General features: G+C 39.5%; 1 protein-coding gene across 1 annotated transcript in view; it reads right to left on the bottom strand.

The window, feature by feature from the left end:
• Window positions 1-253: 253 nt before the first annotated feature.
• Window positions 254-21,912, bottom strand: part of LOC115025740 (collagen alpha-1(XXI) chain) — a 78,175-nt gene continuing 56,516 nt past the window's right edge. The window contains exons 19-31 of the mRNA XM_029458196.1: window positions 20,029-20,073; window positions 19,898-19,951; window positions 16,921-16,974; window positions 15,163-15,216; window positions 13,184-13,255; window positions 12,265-12,300; window positions 10,936-10,980; window positions 7,046-7,078; window positions 5,695-5,841; window positions 5,353-5,407; window positions 3,145-3,339; window positions 1,195-1,272; window positions 254-718 (exon numbers count right to left, since the gene is read on the bottom strand). Of these exons, the coding sequence (XP_029314056.1) occupies window positions 531-718; window positions 1,195-1,272; window positions 3,145-3,339; window positions 5,353-5,407; window positions 5,695-5,841; window positions 7,046-7,078; window positions 10,936-10,980; window positions 12,265-12,300; window positions 13,184-13,255; window positions 15,163-15,216; window positions 16,921-16,974; window positions 19,898-19,951; window positions 20,029-20,073 (1,056 nt within the window). The 3' untranslated portion in view covers window positions 254-530. The remainder of the gene's footprint in view (window positions 719-1,194; window positions 1,273-3,144; window positions 3,340-5,352; window positions 5,408-5,694; window positions 5,842-7,045; window positions 7,079-10,935; window positions 10,981-12,264; window positions 12,301-13,183; window positions 13,256-15,162; window positions 15,217-16,920; window positions 16,975-19,897; window positions 19,952-20,028; window positions 20,074-21,912) is intronic.

Below are 21,912 nucleotides of genomic sequence, written 5' to 3'. Positions count from 1 at the left end.
AAATGTGTTGGGACCACTGGTGATGTTAGCCTGTAGAAATCCTGTCTTGTTAACAAAACCTTTAGAAGAAACATTGACTTAAACATAGTTACTCAGGTAAAAGAGGAGGTAGCTATTTTTTAAATGTTATTTCAAATCCTAGTTATCCTTGCTATTTTCACAAACGAAAAAAAAACACAACTCAGTTACAACCATTTTGGTGCTAATTTGATTTACTCAGGATTAAACCTCACTATCTAAACCTGCAATTCAAAGTAAGCATTTTTAGTCTGGTATTTCAGCAAACTAGATTGCTAAACTGCTGACTGTCTTTGATCATAATTTCCATAATCATGAATCGATGCCCTGCCTATTTCACTTTAACTCAACTAATGAGGTTATTTCTGCCTCAAGTGCAGCTGTTCTCCACACAATTTTGCCATAAAGGAGTCCACAGTCACACATATCTCTGTAAATCAGTGATACAGTAAATCGCTTCCCTCGAAATACTCGGGTGTGTTCAATAGCAGCCTCTCCCACGCTCCAAGTCATCAGACATTGGGTCCTTTGCTGTAATGTTCCATGAGGTCGTAGTTCTGATAACACATGGAAACATCACAAATCCCTGGAAGCCCTGGGTGACCCCGTTTACCAGGATGTCCTTGTGGTCCTGGTTTTCCAGAAATTCCCTCGTTTCCTGGATGGCCTATTCCATCAAAGCCACGCGGACCCTGAATCCCTGCAGTGATAAGGAAAGATAGAAAAAATTAAATTAAAATAAAGGTAAGAAACACAGCTGTAACTGGTATTTCCGCCTCATTCATGGCAAGAAAGTTCCATTAAATTGGATCATAGCTCTTGCTCTATGAAGTAAAAATAGCACATGCAGGATCATAAATTACATCTTCTCATGAATTAATAAGTTATTATAGCTCCCAGAGAAATACAGCACTCACTGTCTGTAACTTGCCCTCACATCTTCCTCACCCCACCTACCAAGCTGTCATTAAAATTACTCATTGAAAATTAAGTACAAATAGGGTCCACCCACATATTCATTAAAAATGTAACACTGCAAGCAGCCTTGATGCATTTTTGTTAAAAATTCACAGATATGAAAGGCCAGATGTCAGAACATCAGTGTTAGGTTGCTGAAATAGCCTAATGGGTGAAAACATTTCAGAAAACAGGCTGATAAATGGGATTTTTACATACCTGGCTGTCCAGGTGGTCCTGGGGGTCCATGGTAACCTTCTCCTTTGCTGCCTTTGAGCCCTCTTGCTCCCATGTCACCTGGGGACATAATATGTCTGCTTTAAAACGTAACATTACAGCTTCTATAAATGAGCTGTCAGGAACCTAAAGGCTATGTTCCCTTGAAAGCAGCTGCAGCAATGTATCTCACTAATTCAGATTTTTTTTATAACCTGGATTTATTTAACCAAATTATCTGAAGCACTTATTTGAACTTTTGGGTGACATTTATGTCCATTATGGACACAGAAGCTCCAGTGCAGAATACAAATGGTACGACATGAACCATTAGACAGGATTTTAACTGGTTTAGTTCAACATCGTTATACAAATCATTTATATGAAATTTCAGCTTTGGGAGTCTTTGCCGCAGATTTAACAAGTGTGAAATGACAGAGGACACAAAATTCTCTGCAGGAAATACAGTAACAAGAAGAGCCATGCTAGCAGCCCTGTGAAGCTGTACAGCAGTGATTTAAACTAAATAGTAATGTCAGCATGCTAACATGCTCACAATGACAAAGCTAATATGTTGATGTTTAGCAGTTATATTTTTCAGTTTAGCGGGTTAGCATGCTATTATTTGCTAACTCGATGTAAACACTGCTGGATACAGCTGAGGCTGATGGGAATGGCATTAGTTTTGCAGATTTTTGGTCATAAACCAAAGTATTGTACATACAAGTTTGATCTGCTGGTGGCTCTGGGTGGTGATGGCCTAGTGGTCTAGTGCTACGCATTCGAAACAAAACACTAGAAGGTTCAATACCAGGCTGCAACCATTGTACCCCTGAGCAAGGTACTTAACACTGAGTAGCTCAAGGGAGATTGTCCCTGTAGTTAGTTCAATGTAAGTCACTCTGGATAAGAGCATCTGCTAAATGACCTGTAATGTAATACCTGTACTAAATGGAATGGCAAAAGACCTGAAACTGAAAACATCAACCTCCTAGTGGTGTTGCATGAAAAGTCAGAGGGTCACTCATCTGGGAACCATGAATGTCTATACAAAATATATACCAATAAAAAAATGCCATTTCAGCGTGGACCAAAGTGACTGTTTTACTTTACGTTACGTTAGTGTGAAATAAGAATGTGAAACTGAACCAAACCACACTGAAAAGCCGAAAGGGTACTGCAGTTATTTAATTTTGTAATACCATAAAGTTTGGTTGAAATCAATTCAGCAGAGGATATCCTGACTATTAGTCCCTAGTGTTCCTATAGAAGCTCCAAAATGCTGGATCCTTCACTTCCAATAATCCAATTTGATACAATCTTCCATTAGACCCTCCAGGATGGTACACTTCCACCTCTTTCAAACTCCATGCCTCTGTCAATTTGAGACGCAGGTTTACTTTCTGATAAACCTCTGCTCTCCAAGTCCAGCTTTCAGCCTCTTCCTTCAGTGTTTTTTGCCAAGCCTGATACCTCTCAAGTGTCTGTTCTCCTGACCTAACCAGGAACACAGCAGTAGTGTGGTACTGTTTGGCATCTTTCACAGCTGATTAGCCACTCCCTGTCTTGAAGTGGTAATAAATCAAAGAAAGCTCATTGAGATGGGTTTGCATTCCGTTGTTGTCTTTTGCTCTGCTGACTTTCACTGATGTTCGCTTGTTTAATGATCTTGTTTTATGGGGTACAGTGAACATCAACACATCCAATTTGTTAGTCGTTGACACAGTTTTGATTTTAATCGTTGATGAAAGCAACAGTAAATGTTGTCCTAGCTCTTGTTCACAAAGTTGTGTTGTTATTTATTGTCTTGTTTTTCATCAGGGTAAAGACACTGATCAAAATATTTTGACTCTGTTTTAGATAGTGGATCAGATATGACTGGCTTAAAAGGGAGAATTGAATACAAACATAACATGTAGATTATTCCCTTTAAGAAATTATGCGTCATTTCACCTTTGAGGCCTACAGGACCCTGCATTCCAGAAGGTCCTGGGTAACCTAGATTTCCACTCCTGCCAGGGTAGCCTGGTGTTCCCATGGAGCCTTTGGGTCCTTGTGCTCCAGGCTCGCCTGGGGTTCCCTTCACGCTCTGGCAGGGTTCACACTTTGCTGGGGGAGCAATGGTCTGGAGCAGGGCTGGGAGTTGATCTGCAGGGAACAGCCAGAATGTGCTGAGTAATCCATTAGTATATAAAATAATAATCCATATATATATTAAGTGTATGAATATATTTATCTGAGAAATGTGTAATCATAGACATTCTCAGTTCTGTTTCGTGTTCTGTGAAATATTTAGGATTTCAAGATTCTCAGGACTGCTAGTTGCCATGACATTGCAATTGATAGTCAATCTGGAGCCTGTTTGCTGCAGAGATATTGGGTGCTTTCCAGTCAGCTAATTATGCTCCCTCCATTCCTCGCTCCTCCAGCACATGACCCTGAAATCGATGAAGGTTGACCATCATGGAGGATGTTCCAATTAGAGCTATGCTCATAAATCGGCCAATATATAAGCCAATATTCGTAGCATCACTGCAAATTGGGCAACTACCTGTAGGGAAAGCAATAAAGTATAAATGATCATATCTGTATGAAAATACATTTTTGCAACTGTGTCTGCTTTTTCTTCTTCAGACAAAGGACTTTCACTTTATCTAGTTCATCTCTGCTTTTTTAGACAAAGTGAGGGGGTTCAAATATGTGTTGTCCACAGCAGCAAATACTATAGTCACAGCTATTATCAGTCTTATAGTACTCAGCCTCAGTTACGACAGGACAGTTATTGTACCTGTAGCCCTACATAAACCAATTATAGATTTTGATTATCTATAAGTGTTATTCAGTCACAGTAATTGATGATGGCAACAGATCTAATCAGTTCTGGAGCAACAGACATAATCTATGTGCGTCAAGCATCCGGTGATTACCAACCGCAACAACAATACTGGCATTGTTTCTTGTGAGTCTGCGTGTGTCATCGTGGCAAAATGTGCTCCTGGAGAATTTTACAGTAGCAGGAACTACTGTAGAAGTGTTTTTTGTACTTTGCCAGGTGTTTATATTTCTGTCTGTCTGTCTGAGGAAATATGTTGTCACTGTGAAAGCGTTAGTGAACTATAGTGAAAGGTTAGTGAACTTTAGTGAAAAGTTAGTGAACTTTAGTGAAAAGTGTGCCCCTCCCCCCCGCCCTCAGAAAGAAATTACTGCATTTAATATTAAAGGGGTTGCTTTTCGTGAAAATTCTACAGTCCACCTGTGGTAACTTTCAGCTAACTCTGCCACTTTATGTTTTGGGTCTTGACACTTTGTTTCCTGCAGCAGCAGGCTGTTTTCAGTGAAAAAGCTCAGAAGAAAAAAACAATATGCACTACCCAGCATTAAACAGCAGACAGACAAAGTTAATAAACAACTGGTGATGGTAATGTAGCATTTAGCAGCTAAAGAGCCTCAAGAGTTGGTGGAGACCAAATCAGAACTAGATGGCCAGAAACACAACTCCAAACTCACAACTCACAAACTCACAAACTCCATCTGTGTAAGTTGAATGTGTAAATAGGCAACTGTTTGCTAATACATTAGCTCTATCAATGTTATAAAGCGATGTCAGTGCTATAACTTGTTCTGCTGCTCCTAAGTGGGCAAACATATATATATATCACTGAATGCAAGTTTAAAACATATAATTTTTTTTGTTTTGGTAACTTAAAGAACAAAAGATGTCTTTTTTTAAATAACAATGGAGTAAGCAAGAATGACCCATTTGGTAGATGTGTCCTCCCTCCTCTTTCATCTTTGCTGGGAGGAGCTATGATGCATATAATGCATGTTAAAATCCATCACCCAATGTTTTGCTTCATTTGCTTTGGGATGAGGCTAAAAACAGCAAGGACCACTTAATTATGAGTTACATTCACATTCTTGTCAATAAAGTTAAATAACTTCAAAGAGAGAATAATGGCTTAAATTGTTCACCAAATACCCCGGTGTAAGCCTCACGTTTTATAATCAGTGTAAATCAATCAAATAAATGATGTGAAATGTGCAAATCTACATCTGAGACAACTGTTAAAAGCATTTGGTGTGTGCTGTGAGGGAGTTTCAGACTGGGGCTTTTCTACTCTGGTTCTCTGCAAAGTGACATAAAAGCAAACAGATACTTACTACGCAGAACATCAGTGCAGAGCTTTAGAAGATGTTCATCTGAGGGAGGCTTGCCCTGCAACACACAATTACACTTTGATTCAGCTGAATTCACTGTGGGACTGGGGAAACAGGCTCAACCTGTGATTGAGTGTACCTGCAGATCTACAGGATCTTATCAACGCTCCATTATCTGTCTTCACAGAGCCCACACACACTGACAGCAACACTCCCATTACTCTCAAACCTAACTTCCCCAATCCATGCACAAAATCACTGGCTGTTTCTTTCAGCTGACTTTTCTTTTTTTCTTTTCTGTTTTTTATCTGCTTAGAGGAGGTGGTCAGGAGGAAGTTCACTCACAGGTTTCCCTGGATATCCTGGTTGGCCTGGTTGGCCCGGCAAACCGTCCTGACCAGTAAATCCCCTGGAGCCAACAGCACCTATGTGGCCCGTGTCCCCTTTCTTTCCTTCAGGTCCCCTGTGGCCTACGTCACCTGTCCCTCCTGTCTGAAGAAGCAGGAGGGAGGACAGAACATCTCAGTTTACAAAAGAAAAGATTTACTAAATGAGGATTTACTAAATGATGTTATCATAATCAATTAACAATTTGCTGAACCCTGCCCCTAAACATTGTTAGAACATTGCTTAACTACAGAATTTAAACAGATGTATCAAGTTTAGCTGTAGTAGGAAGTAAGTATTTAAATAGTTCATTGTGTTGTGTCTTCTTTTTTAAACCTTCCCAAAACTAAGAGCAAATTTTTAAAGAATGATTGAAAAAGTCTGTTTGCCTTCTCCAATGTAAGTTGCAATCATTAGCATGTCCCACTAACTAGCTAACTAATTACTGCAAATGAAAGTTGTGTTAATATTAATGTTACTGTCTTTCTGTGTGTGTGCGTGCGTGCGTGCGTGTGTGTGTGTGTGTACTACCGAGGAGAATATAATTATCTAATTTACATGAGTTGGTGTGGACAGTGTGGAAGCCGGTCCTGGATGCTAACAGAGTAGCTAACGATAGTGGCTCTGTCCTGCTTCAAAACAAAATAAGCATGGCTGTCTTCGAAATCACATACTAACATACTGTAATACTCAATCAGTATGAACTGCATACTGCCTACTAAATTAACAATTAAGTAGCCTATGATATTACCAGCAGATTGTTCACACTGAAAAAGATGCACATTAAATGCATATTTAAGACTCATTTACCAAGGATTTTGTTCAAAAAAAGTCAGCTGGAAATCCTAAAAGACAGCGTTGAGCTTAGTAAGTTAACTTGCTAGATGATAAAATCAACCGGCGACAGTTGTCATTTCAGATAAGTCGTTGAAAGAAATTACTAAATAATATCAAGCGGTAAATCTGCCACCTGATTATTGCAAACAGCACATGTGCCGTGCAATAATGGAAAGCATGACAGGTGTAATAGTAACTAAGGACAACTGAGAGAGGCTATAGGCTATCTCTATAAATTGGGATTCTGTAGACAGTACTATAAGTATTTGATATTTCAGATGTATGCGCCTTTAGAAAAGAGGGCTTTTGTGATGTATATTTTGCCCGGGGGGGGCAGATTTCCCTAGGCCTGGAGGTATTGGCTCTGAAAGTCTTCTATAGCAGCCGTGCAGGCTTGACAGGGCTTCTCACTGTGGTGCAGAATAAGACAGAATGGATTATATCTAATACCGCAAAGTCTAATTCGACAAACCTCTCCTTTCCTTCCCCTGGGTCCCACTTCGCCCTGATGGAAGAAAGAAAAGAAAGCGGGAAGGGAGGGGTGAAAACAGAAGAGAGGGAAATAGAGAGAGACAGTTAGAAACTTCAGTTTACATATCAAAGGCTGAGCTAGTATGTCAGAGGAGCTATGCTCGCTGCTCTGCATTGCTGATGCAGAACCGTTCTCTTTTCTGTCAAAACCGGTGGCTTACAAAACATTTTAGATTGGTTATTGTAATGCATTCTCTAAAGCTTTTTTTGTGCTAAAAAAGGCTCTGGGTATGTTCTGCTTCCCTTAAAATGCTTCCTCTTTTCTATCCACACGCTCTCCTTTACTGGGAAGTGATTTCAGCCATCTTAGTGCTTTAGGAAACAAATAAACCAGTGTTTTCTCCGGAAAACATACGACTATCTTTGGGAGTACTTAGCATTTTAATGCCCACAGCACAGATGCACTGCTCTGTGCCATGCATGAAGCATACAACAGGATGCTATTTACTGTGAATTGAAACATGATGGCACCACCCACCACTACTTTGAAACTCAAAAGAAGCTTAGTGGTGCAACTTGGGGAAGTTCAGAAAGGTTCAGCTTTATACAAATGTCTTCTGATGCACAGGAGCAACAACCAACAAGCCATTTCATTCCCTCATAAAACTGAAGCACACAGTTGTTTTCTACTTCATTCAACAACGCAAAAGAACTTGAAACAAAAAGGAAAAAAGCCAATAAAATAAAAGCTTATTTCCTCGGTTAGCAGATTCCCTGTTCTTAATGATAGAATTATAAAAGGCTACCAGGCTTTGAATGATAAAATATGATGCATGAAAACACTACTATAGTGGCAACATCACACAATAGATTATCCTTTGGAAGTCAATATGTAAATTATGTGCTCAACATATACATGGCCGCAAGCTTCAGGCTCTTGAAAGATGAGACCGCCTACCTTTTTGCCTCACATGTAAACACACTGTGAAGTTGAACATACACATTGATCACCAACAGCAATGATAGTCATTTTCCACGCCGATGTGTTCCCAGAGGCCTTATGTTGCTTTTTCTAGAAAAGTACAATTGAAGACCATTCAAATTTGGATTTCTTACTAAACAATCTCTGAATAGATCTTTGCACAAAAGTTATTCAGGAAAACGTTGAAAATTCCATACAAATGTGGAGCCTGCACTGCTGAGTCCACTTACGAAGAAACATCAGTTGGTCATGGTCAGCCATGGTTTTTGTTGTTCCCAATTCCCACTTTTGTTACCATTTTCAAGAAGTACGCTTTTACCTTAAGTTACCCTTTTCTCTGATTAGCTGCCACTCAGTCTAGACAGGATACATGTCTGTATGTGATCTGCTGAAATCCGCCCTGTGCCAAAACCTCATAGAGTAATAAGTGATTCTAAATGTCCTTCTATTTCATATTATATGCAAATAAATAGATTGAACTGTCAACCTTGACTTTTAAGTCAGCATGGATCATAAATCCTAGAGATCTTTAGCTCCATTGCAACTGAGAAAATTTAATCTGCTGAGATTGTATTGCCAACTCACAAAACATTTGCTTTCAGAGGCTGTTTCAATCTCTAATGATCTCCTAGCAACATTCACATTGTAGTCAACGGATATTTGCAAAAAATGGAGTTATGCGCTGTGCAATTTCAACGGCACATTACTTCGCAGTAGAGGACAAGTGGTAGTGATGAAGGAAACAAGGAAAACAGAACACACCCTCTCCAGAACTGCAGTGCAGTCATATTTATTATACCCAGTAAGTATTAGGAAGTCTGTCTGAAGACAAAAATATGTCATATTAATTTCAGCAGCAACACATTTGTGATTCACTGCTGATGCATTTAGCCCTGAGAGTGTGTCACATGGAGGCTGGGCTGCTCTCAACACTGTATTTCTCAGTACGCAGCTTAATGTTCACACTCCTCCATCGTTTTATCTGTCTCAAGTGTCACAGACGGGACAACACAACTCTGTCTCCACCTGATGCAATATTGCTACAGCTGCACACACACACACACACACACACACACACACACACACACACACACACACACACACACACACACGCTCCTCTTCCTGGATTCAATGTCTAAACCCCATCTAGGGACGTGAAAATCGATGCCTTAGTAATCAATACTTACTGATCAATTCCTAAATGCAAATCATTTGGTATCGTTCCTATTAAAACGTATATATTGCAAGACTTGGCTTGAAAGCTGGAAATTGCATATCACACATCAATTTGTATTATTATGTTTGCTCATTACCAATTATTGAAGAGGATGATAATTGCAATGTGGAAAAAAATATTCAATAAATTGTGCAATTTTTCTTCTCTCTCCTTATGAGGCCTTATTTGACCTTGTGAAATTATTTATGGATCATTTTTCTTTCTCATTCTTCCAACTCACCTGATCCAGCTCATGTACACCTGTTTCTCATTTGGTCAAAAAAGTAAATCCTGCCATTTGTTCCCTCATGAATAGTTCATGAGAAGATCGATACTACTCTTTGTATGGTAAATATGAAGCTACAGCCCGTTAGCGTAGCTTTGCACGAATGGGGGGAGACAGCTAGCTTTGCTCTGTCTAAAGTTAATAAATTGTGCATACCAGTACCTAATGTCTTACTGGGACACTTGAATAGAACGGAGTCATTAATGGCATTAGGAACACCTGTGCTTTATACTGTGACAAATCAAAATGTCTGCTGTGAAAGAAATGGTAGCAATAGCTCTCTGAACTCGCTAGCTTGCTAACTATCAGCAGCCATTATTCAGTTAATCACTAACAGTTACCAAGTGTGTTAGCTCCGTCGCTAAATGGACAGTCGGTTCCCACAGTTTATCAAAGAGATGTATTTGTACCTGTGTGTTTAAAACTGTGCTTCTTTTGTGGAGCAGTAGGCTACTCCATCAAAGTATTGGCAATTAATTTGAAATAAATTATCTTTCACTCTTTACATCTCTTCGACCTGCTGCCTGTCTCTGACCTGCCCTTCTGCCTTCACCTTCTCAAAATAGTTTGCCTGTTCAGAATGCCTTGAAATTGCAAACTGTAAGTCTGTAAACTGACTATTGATTTTAAGTTAAACACCTGTAATTCAGTGTCTGCATTTGGTCCTTTTCACTGTTGCCAAGAATCTAAACTGTGACACAATGATCCTCATGGTTGTTCTGATGTTGAATCTAAACACTAAAGTGAGCCGTGGCTTTGCCATGAGGGCCCTGAAACTCTGGAACAACTCTCCTAAACAGATTAGCTCGGCTTAGTCAGTTACCTCATTCTGTTTGCCTGCTGAAAGTTTACTATTTCAGAATACATTTGATTTGATTGTATATTATATATTACTGTCTGGAGCTTTATTCTCTCTTTTTTATTTTGTCTCTTTTCATTTAGTCAGTTTTAGTCTTGTATTGTATTATTGTATTCTGCTCTACTCTGCTGTTTGCTTGCACGGTTTTCTGTTTAGTCTTTTATTGCATTTATATGTGATTTTATATGCTGTCTGATTTTAATCTTGTAAAGCACCTTGTAAAGTCCCTTTCAGAGAGGTGTTATATCAGTAGAGTTTATTATTATCATATTTAGTTTGTGATAAAGTCTTTATTGGGACATGTATCAGGGTATTTATGATATTAACTACAGACAGACTTTACAAAAAATACAAACTCAAGTTTTAACCACAAATTAGCTCCTTGTAAGTGAGGACTGGCCAAGATATTCCTCATTATCCTCGTGCCCTTGTGGGGACATTTGGTTCTCGTAACTGCACACATACACACAAACCCAGAATCCCTGCTAAACCCATAGAAACATAAGCCTTGCTGCCACCCAGTGGAAGCAGTATGACTCTACACTCACAGGTATACCAGAAGTCCCTGGTTCTCCATCTCTGCCTGGTTCCCCCTGCAAAGAGATATATCATGATTAACTGAATGTTTGTGTGAGTTAGTTTACATATGTGCTGGTATGGCTTCATGGTGTGTGTGTGTGTGTGTGTATGTGTGTGTGTGTGTGTGTGTGTGTGTGTGTGTGTGTGTGTGTGTGTGTGTGCACGTGCGTGTGCATGTGTGTGTTGAGGAAAGGTCATGATTACCACTAGCAGCCAATAAGAGAAACCCAGGGAGAGGAGGGGTAGGAATTGGCTAGTAGTGACCTTTAACAAACCACACTTTTTATCTAATGTGTGGCTTTCCAATTGCGTCCTGCGGCACTGTAACACACTGCTCTCCTTCCTCTGCTCCTCTTGGCTATCACACCGTTTCCATTAGAGCACGTAAGGGAAGCAACTGAATCAGAGCATTCAACACATTCTTTGATTGTTCAATGTGTGACTGATGCGCTCGTCACAATGGTAGAAGTACAACAGGGTGGCGTGCTACAATGTTGAGGTGTTCATGCTGGAATAGGACCTAAGCCCCTTGCTAACAGTGAAAAAACAGATATAGGTAACAAATAGATATTTAATTAAACCAAAGAAGTATATAAACTGCAGCCCATACTGCAAAATGTGTGACTGTGGAATAATCCACACGTAAATGGGTAGGTTTGTGAACAAAGCTTTTTGTATGCGTTTGGGTCCAAATGGCGTTTTAGGTCACTGAAAACTGAGCTTTTGTAACATTCCGGCCAAGTAAAGATCTTCAAGTATTGGCTTGTAACGTGAGTTTGGGCTGATTTCTCCATTGTGTCTCCTCTTTCCTCACTAATGAGCCGACATGTCTTGCAACAGAGGGCATAAATACATTCATGAACGGCAGACATGGCCTAATAACCTTTCTAACAGGACATTTCACATGTTTACACGTAACTGTACAGCGACTCTTTCACGATATTGTGGAACAGAGGGGTTAAAATGCACTTACTGCTACATTATCCCACACTGTGACGACACAGACCCGCTGCCACCGCCGTCGGCAGTATGTGTGTGCGTTTGTGTGCGTGTGTGTGTCACAACCTGCCCACTGTTCTTGACAGCGCTTCAAATGCGTTTTCATCCGGATGGAGACATTTTTTTAAACCATGCTTGAGTAGACAGGATTTATTTTATTTCAAACGAAAGGACTAAAACCTGTCTACATGTGGACTATGCCTGAGACATTCTCAATCATTTTATACAGTTATTGTGTGACTGAATAATTAACTTTGCACATGACTTTCCAGTAGAAGTGTAAAGAAAAAGTACAATACCTGGCATCCTTTAGTGGCTGTCTCTCCTCTCTCCCCCTAAAAATACACTTAACATTAGAACATTTCAGGTTTTTGTTTTGACACTGACGTAACCACATGCTGTTTAAGAAATTATAAGATAAAAATAGCATCAGTGTCCTGTTGACAACATACAGAAAACAAAGCGCAGCATGTCAAACAGACTGATCCAGTTTAGGATTGCTTGTATTCATGAGTTTGGGCGTATTGCTTTTGAAGTGTGAAGGACAACCTTTAGCACCATTAAAATTAATCATGTCATCTAAGCAAAAAATGAATAATACATTAACAAGTATTATGTTAAGCTGTCAACATTTCTAGAGTACAACATGTAAATTTACTCCTGACAGCTAAAGCTATAAATCATTCATAAAGTGCCACCTCTGTTGCCAATTGTAGACTTCATTAAGTCATTAAACAAAACCATCCAGATAATTTATTTTAATTGGTTCATGTACTCTCAGTTGCCACTTTATTAGGGAAACCTGTATAATATAGTTTAATCCAGTACAACTGTTCTGCCATAAAGTTTTCTTTCATAATGCTTTATAATGTACAAGGTTTACACTGTCATAGAGGTGTTACTTCAATTATACTGTAGGTTAAGCATTGAGAAGGGTTTCTAATATTCTGCCCCCCTCATGTATATAAATTGATATTTAAAAAAATGAGAAACACCTCTCAATATAATATAGTCCAGGTCAACACCACTGCATACTACAACCTCAATAATTAATATATAATTACATTAACACATTCCTGACAATGTCAACAAAAACGAAACATCATAAACTTTGTCAAAATATAATTCATGGCGGAGCTGTTGCGTTGAATTGCATTATATTGCACGAGTGTACATAATGAAGTGAATGTGAATGTTATTATAGAAATTGACTCTCACCTTGTGACCGTTGAACCCATGCAGCCCCATGGCACCCGGCAGCCCTGGAAAACCTGAGTCCCCTGTTAAGCCCTGGAAAGGTGAAAGATTATTGATGTTTGGAAATCAATAGCTGGCATTCATAAGGTTCATATGTTGTGGTACTCTTGAAACTGTCCATTTATTCATGTCTTTGTTTGAAATCCAACAAGGGAGCAGATAAAAGGAAATATAAAATATAAAAGCCGTTTGTGTATGTGTGACTGTCTATTATATCCCATGTGACAACTTCCCAGGCTGCTGCAGTGAAAGAAAATCAAATTTGGTTAAATATGGGTTATAAAGATGTTTGAGTGAAACATTTTAAAGCTCTTTTTTACCCATGACTCATTACTAATTATCCCATCTCTAAAAAGCTGAAGGATTAAGGATGCATTTTCAAAACAACCTGTTTACCTGTAATTAAGTAGCACAATAGAGACAACTCAGATTCTTGTTTAAAACCACAATGGTTTGACATTTATGGACAAAATTGCTCAAAAACATGCCACTTAACAAACATAAAAGAGTAGCTGTTACTCATCAGCAGCATCCAAAGTGCAGGCTGGTGAAATAAGAACTGGCTGGCATTTTGAGAGGAAACAGACGGAGAATGAGGTTGGTTTAAGAGAAAAGGCAAAAGCTGTCACCCTGATCCCTCGGGGGCGAATTAGTAGTGCCCTCACTAATCCGTCCGCCATGTTGAATTTTCAAATGCTCACTTCTATGCAGCTGTCAGTAGAGACTAACTACGACTGGGGCATAAAGGTACAAATAGTGTAGGCATGACTTTGGCAGTGGAAGGGGAGACAACAAATAGGAGACATAGCTAGAGAGGAAAAAGAAAACCTGAACTGATTCCTACACCTTAACCATTGCTTTGGAGTAACTCAGGAGTGTCTGGATGGACTTTCAAGTGTAAAACAGATGCTTTATAAATAAGGTCCAGTGCAGAAGAGGATACAAACTTTAAGCCACACCTTAGGTTCTGAATATTTCAGCATTTTAGGACTTATAGTGGCTATAGACACATTTTATTTTCTTTAACTTATCATTATGAAGTAAATGTTTTAACGGCACAATCTAATGTCTATAGAATAATGACACCATTGGCGTTTAGATTGGTTCGCTTTCACCATGCAATACTGTCTGCCACCGGGTACGAAGAAATGGAGGTTCGATTTAGAGCGCACAAAAGAAGGGGACAGCGCTTGACAATAAAATATTAACAGGGAGGCTCCGTAATCCGTCTCCCACTTTGTCAACGACAGCACATTACAGCTACACTCCTTCCGTTCTTACAATTCACAATAACAGCCACTTGGGTACGCTAGGGGGGCATAACAATTGTCTGTTTCCACTTTAAATTTGATTTTATCCTGAGAGATAGATGAGAAGATTTATATCATTTGTCTGCATATGAGATATATGGAGTCCGGAGGCAATGAGTTTAGCATAAAGACCAGAAACAGGGGGCACAGTTATCCCGGCTCTGTGCAAAGTTACATGCTGAAACTATTTCTGAAGTCTAAATTGTTGAGGTTGCCAGGTCTGGAACCATCATCCCTGTACAGAGACAAAAAACCTCACCAACTGTATCTGGCATCCAGCAGAGGCTGCCACGAAGTGCTGGCTGGAAGGATACATTCTTGTTCCTAAATAAATAGTTACAGCACACTCCTTAAACCACAAAGTTGAGTTTTTGTACAGATTAAACAAATCTGAAATGTGTCTGTAGATTTTTTTTTTACTTTGGACAGAGCCTAAATGCAGTTCGCCCCTGTAATGCTTGTAATTATCTAATGTGTGAATAAATAAAATGTCTGTTTTATTACAGAAAATACAAAGAGGCAGACATAAAGACAAAAACAAAACAGAAAGAGCATGCAGTGTTGGTAAGCAGTGAAGACAGAGGTTAAAGGAAAAAAAAAATCTGGCCGATAATCCGCTGGTCCACTCACCTTCTGGCCTGGCGGACCAACAGGACCAATGACCCCTGGCTCTCCACACTTCCCCTAAAGAAAACAAACACACACCAAATTTGTCTGACAATACTTCTGAGGGCTTTATGTTGACTACGCTCAATCCTAAATCTAATCCTTAACACAAATCGTAGGACTCTATTTTAACGAGCACAACGACCAGCACACAGTTCAGTGAGAGCATATTAGAGTGCGGCTGCAGCACAGCATGCACAAAAGGTTGTCTGAAGTGGAATATAAATCACAGTATGTGGTGATTAATCATTATCCTCTCAGCGAGTCACATGACTGGTCTCATCCCTGTTAAACAGCTGTGCCAATCACAAGTCATTCCTTTTTTATGTATGTAAAAGTACAGAAGTATTATCAGCAAAATGTAGAAAAGTATGAGTTAAGCAATAAAAGTGGATCTATTTAGAGAAAGATATTATTATACTTGTATCGTTGGATATTATTGCTGAAACATTAACTTGTAAGCAGTCAAAAAAGGATTATGTAAGGATTATACATAGGCTACTTATATACTGTTGGGTAAATGTACCTATATACTGTTATAATAATTGTATAAGCTCCTTATACTTTATATTTGATATGTAAACTGCTAATTTTCCAGTAGCTGGGAGATAAATTAACTGGAGTTATATGTCATAACAATGTTTTCTGCCATTTTGTGTAATGTTATTGCCACATGTGGCCACAGTGGCCACTGTTCAGCAAATGTCTCTCAAACTGATTATATCAACAGTTCTTCATAATGATCATGTATACATAACTATTTATCTATTGCAGTTATAATTTAAACAGCAGCAGCCTGATCTTGGTTATGCATGATTTAATAAAGGTAACCACAGTGGATCCTTGTGTGTAATAATGCTGTGCTCTTCATATGTTGCGTGTTCCACCTGCAATTATTTGCTATAGATGGAACAAAGCCTTCAGACTTCTGTGGGGATTTAATCAGCTGATAGGGAAGTTCCCATACAGGTGTCTTCATCTATTTATGTGTGCTTACTGACTGATTCATTATCAGCTGCCATTCTGCTGGTGCTCGTTCTCAGCACACTGTCAAAGAGCACATGTTCACCTTCATATCCATGAAAGTCCCATCATTCTCCTTCCATCTTTGTGTCGTGTATGCTGCGCTGAGTATAAAAAGTCCAAAGGGACAGGAAATGTGCATTTCTAGGTCAGGGAAATATGAAAATGCCTCTTGTGCTGGTCTTTGCAAAAAGGGGCACTCTACTGATTTTGCCAATAAAGGATAGTTTACTTGTCATTTTTGCAGCTTTTTATGTCTTGTTTTTTTCTTTTAAGTCTCATATGTTCGCCTCTTGCAAATCCCCCAACTTTACAAAAAGGCAAACAAATCACTGGAACACCCCTTGAATCTGTAACTAGCCCCCTAATTAAGTAAAATATTGTAAATTCTCACATTGCATAAATGTCTAAAAGAGTGAAGACTTAAACTCACTCTTTGAAGGGGAGAAATACCATACAAACCGAGAGTCCAAATATGGACTGTACTTGGCAGAATAGCATTTATCACATATTCAGAAACACCTGAAATTTGATTCTAAACAAGTTGCCTCCCTCTCAGCAAAATGCAATTTTCTCTACGGGAACATCAAGAGAACAGGGAGGGAGGGTACAGCATTAGAACAGGCTGAGAATAGCCAAGTGGCTGGGGAGCAGCAGGCCATTAACATAATAACTAATTATAACGTTCAACACACAGACCTTGAGACCATCTTGGCCGATCACTCCGGGCGGCCCCCGAGGCCCCTGGATTCCCTGGACGGAGAGAAATATTGGGGGAGAGAAGAAAAAAGGGGAGGGAGGGGAGGGGAAGGACAAGAGAGGAAGGGAATGAGAGAGAGAGAGAAAATGAGATGAAAGAGACAGGCACAGTGCTTTGGGCTGAATGTGACAGAGTGCGTGACGGCTTAGTCAGGAGGCAGTGAGGAAGAAATGAGATGGCTCAGGTCCACTCACGCACACACACACACACACACACACACACACACACACACACACACACACACACACACATACACACACACACACTCAAACGTATGCAAGTCCACACAAACACACACAAGTTTGCATTTTCAACAAAGCTTTCTGCTGTACCAATATCTTCCCACATGCCTGCACCAGAAACACACACAAACTAATACATCTATATTATATATGACTGTGAGGGAACATCAGGTAATATGAGCCTATAACCAAAATAACAAAATATGGACACTCATTATAAATGTAATATTATCGCACAAATAGGTATATTTGTTAATTCAGGTCCTACGAGGCTCGTAATATGATGATCATCCCAATTCTAAATGTAATATTGCTATAATGTCATAGAGTAGTGTATGCATAAACCAATGTTGTACCTGTTGTGTCTGCTAAAAGGCACCCACACACTGAATAGATGTCTTCCTTATGAAGACTTTACCTGGTATAAATCAGCCGTGAATTTAAGATGAAGCAAATGACTTACCGTGCCAAGTTACGGTTGCTAAGCTATGATTGGGGAATCACTGCTCGGGGGAGGGTTTTAGTGAACATCAATTACGTTAGTGTAATATATTTTTCCACATTAAGCCCTTTCAGTTCATGAAAGTATCAGAGTAACACAATCCAATACTAAATTTGATAGTTTGCCGCTGAGACACGGTGATTGTGACAATATAGGAAAATTAAATACATAATTTTAAGCAATAAGAAACACACCATTTAATGTCTATTGATTGGTAAGGAGCCAAACAAGGAGTATGCACATTTGAAATGCCAAATTTGATTGCTGTTGGCTGGGTCAACTGACAATTAGTTTGACGTTTATGTGTTATTATATGTAGTTGCCTAGATACAAAGGGAGGCTCGCCCTACTTCCTCCTCCTGACTGTATGTGCGTGTGTATGTGTGTGTGTGTGTGTGTGTGTGTGTGGGTGTGTGTGTGTATGTGTGTGTCAGATATGTCAGAGACCCACTGCAGGCATAACGTCACAGCAGTGTTCTGTTCCACTGACAGGAATAGAAAGAGGGGGGTGAAGACTAAACTATGAAGCTTGTGGTTGTGGAAAGGTGAAGCAGGCTAAACCAGCTTTTAGCTGTTTCTTTTTCACAGTCCATAAAAGACCACATTTGAACTGATGGAATCTGTATTAAATCCATTTAAGTTTCATGGATACAGGAAATATACTGGTTAATTTTCTTATTTCTATGTTGACACGATCGTCCACAAAGTCCTCTAAACAGGTTTTTACAATGCAAATGTGTCCATTATTGCATGTTAAATGTCTTTCCATTCAGTGTCCGCTCTGTTTGCTCTTCACTCCGTCTATCTCTACTGTCTCACTTTGACCACAAGAGTGCAGCAGAGCTAAATAAAACATACCATCCAACGATCACTAAGGAGGTCTGTGTATTCACCATGCTCTGCTTTAATTGCATCTGGCCTGTGTGATCTTGTTTACCAGAAGGGCACCCTGACTGTGTGTACAGCCGTAAACCCACACACACTCATCAGACTGTGGTTCTAAATTAACAGCCAATCACTACCTTAATGGCATTGCTAAGTAAATCAAATGGACTCATATGGTGCCTGGGCTAAATTAATGATCTCAATATGAGCCCACTGCAGAGACAGTAATGTGAATTGTAGTCTATTAGATAAGACTGCATTGCTCAAAGACAAATGTGGAAACAAAGGACCCTGTTACTCACTTTTAGTTAACATGTGTTATATGTGTGAATGTGCTATAAATGTGTGGATCCCAGAGGGATTAAATGTGGGCCAAGTAGACATGGACTGGAAGTCAAATCTGTATCATGATCCCTTGTGGCAAGTAGGCTGACTGTATGGGCCTCTTCTAGGTTTCTTGGATGAGGTCAAATTTGACCAAATGTCCTTCCTTCACCCTCCAATTGGGGCAATACTCAATAGCCTTTAATTATTCAAGTATTCTTTGGGGAGGGGATTTTCTTCTTGTTTACTCTCGATTTATTTGGAATGCCACATTCCCTATATACTGTAGTCAGTGTCATTGCTAACTCTACTGTTGCCGAGGAGGATACTCAGAGACATCTGCGTGAAGAGTAAAGGCCTCAATATGCTTCCAACAAACAAGTTTGAAGGATGTCTAATCCCGTCGTAGAGCACAAGTGTTTGTAGCTATATCTGAATGTTCACAAGTGAAGGTGAAGCACAAGGCCTTCTTCTGACTGCATCCAACTGCCTCCCCTATCTCTCTCCAAGCATTCTGTGTCTTGTGCGCATCTTTTTAGACTCTAACAAAGAATTAGGCAAATGGAGGTAGTGGCAAACACTTTCTTGCTAGAAGGAGTTCATGGTGTTCTTTTGGTTGTAAACACAAAAAGGTGAAAGAAGTAGCGAACAATTTAAAGAGCCCATGCCTGATTTCTACACCTGGCCAATTGCTGCTTCAAGTGGGCATGATTGTCTGTTTAGGAAAGTTACTTTCCTCATTCAGAAAGAGGGTTTCAGATGCTGTTAGATGATCTGAAGAGCACTTTGTTTGAAGCATACTGAAACCTTAATGCATAGGTACATGCTACACTTACGAAGCAACAAGGGACGTGAACCTTTGCAGCAATTGTGTTGCAACAAATGAGGTACCAATACTGAGAATCATCATGAAACATTTCAGCATCTTGAAGAAAACTGAAAGAGTGATTATGTTGTACCAACCAGTATTCCGTTTATTCCAGGTGGTCCTTGTGGCCCAGGCAAGCCTCCCTCTCCCTAAAAAGACGTTCAAGAAAACAGAAAATAAGCAACTGATGGGATTGATTTTAAGTTACTTTAAGGTCACATTTTACCTGAGGTCCCTTTGAGCCAACATCACCAGGAGGTCCCTGGATGCCCTGTGGACAAGAAAATTGATGGTTTGGCAAGATTACATGATGTCACGTCAAGCTTTCACTGATACTCTGCTGGATGCACACACTGCCCATACTAGAAGAATATAGCTATGATTGCCATCTTCCACAAGGTCCACCTACCTTGTTCTGGAGCTTTCACATTACACAGTCATGTTTGCTCAGTTGCCATAGAACTGTACTGTAGATGTTCAAGCTTTCCATTATTCTTAGCTCTTTTTGGTATTCTCATCAATGTTGGCCTTAAAATTGAGGTTAACAGTCTATGCTCTACCCCTGAACAGCAATTGACAAAACAATCTCACCTCAAGGTCCACTTGCATTTAGTTAATGAAGACAGTGGGATATGGTTGAAAGCTCCAGAGCAAGAGCGTAAGTGGACCATGTACGGAGATTGCTTTGTAAACCGCACTTTCTGAAGTAAAGAATAAGCTGTCATGTTCTCATTACACTCATTTCCAACTGCAGCTGGTAAATACACTGTAAACTACCTGTCCAGCACCAAACAGCAGACATAATAGAGCATGTATTGGCTAAAAAGACCGATATTTCCCTCAGGACTTAAACATTTTCGCCATAGTATTTGCCAGGTTGCCGGAAACACGACTAAATATCAATTTTGCTCTGCGTCTGCTGGATGTGTAAATAAGCAACTGTTTGCTAATACATTTGGTATATCAACTTTATAAGGTTTTTCGGTGTTCATTTTAAGTTCTTTCTTTTCAAAATCAAAATCCTCATAAAAAATGTATGGAAATGTCAAATTATGTGCACCAATGTAAAAGAGAAGTCTCTGTTACTTTTTTTGCCTCTTGACAAGTAGATTCCCAAAATTTGGAAACACAGGAGATGGTACTGATATAAGTAAATATGAATAGGGGTAACATTAAGCTAAGTCCTGTCATGTAATTCATTATCTAACAGATGTCAGACTATGATCTAGGAATAGTTAAAGACTTTGGAAAAGTGTCTCTGTTTAAAACTCCCTACCTGCCATGATAATGCAAAGGTATCATGCTGGAGGATCAAAGGGCTTTGGATCCAGACTATGTGAATCTGCACTGATGATTCCACTACAGATAAGCTTGCTGTGTGTGTGTATGTGATAAAATACATGAAGTTTAATCCTCTGGGTTTAAATAACTCTGATAGTTCCGGATATCAGTGGGTGTCTGACATGGTGGCTTGACTTCAGTGACAACATCGGGGCTTTTTCTCTAACACCACCAAGACTCTCTGTCTTCCTCTCCCAGTCTACCTGTTTGTACAATAATGTCAGTCTATGTCACATTTTAATGTCAGAACAGCAAAATAGACTATTCTAATTTAATCCAAATGGTTAAGGTTGTGCAGTAAGGTGATGTGGAATCATTATCAGATTTCAGTGTGGATCACTGTGATTCAAACTAAACTGTTAACACTGGATCAGGTTCTGTGGCTTTTTAGATACCAAGGACAAGGTCTCCAAGTGATACTTGAAATATGAAATGCATCCGTCGTGAAAACATGAGCACCGATCACGATGATAACAAATAATCGGGCCCTGCATCGTAACATTTGTCTTACTCATCCATCTCTCATCAGCATACCCGCAAGTCTGTGGATTTAAACTGTGAGGCCAGATGAGGCAGAGGAGAAAAACACTCAGAGGACTTGAAATTTTGGACTGAACAACAACTGTCAATCACTTTTGGACTAATGTCTTAAGAAAATACCATATTAACAGTAATACCAAATGCCATGAAGCCGAAAACAATTCACAAAACAGAACCAAAGTAGTAAAATATGTTTATAGAAGGAAGCTTTCATTATGGCTTTTATATA

Source organism: Cottoperca gobio, chromosome 20 (genome assembly GCF_900634415.1).
Source record: "Cottoperca gobio chromosome 20, fCotGob3.1, whole genome shotgun sequence".
NCBI lineage: Eukaryota > Metazoa > Chordata > Actinopteri > Perciformes > Bovichtidae > Cottoperca > Cottoperca gobio.
Note: the sequence above shows the minus strand (reverse complement) of the source record. Positions and strands in the feature narration are given on the sequence as shown.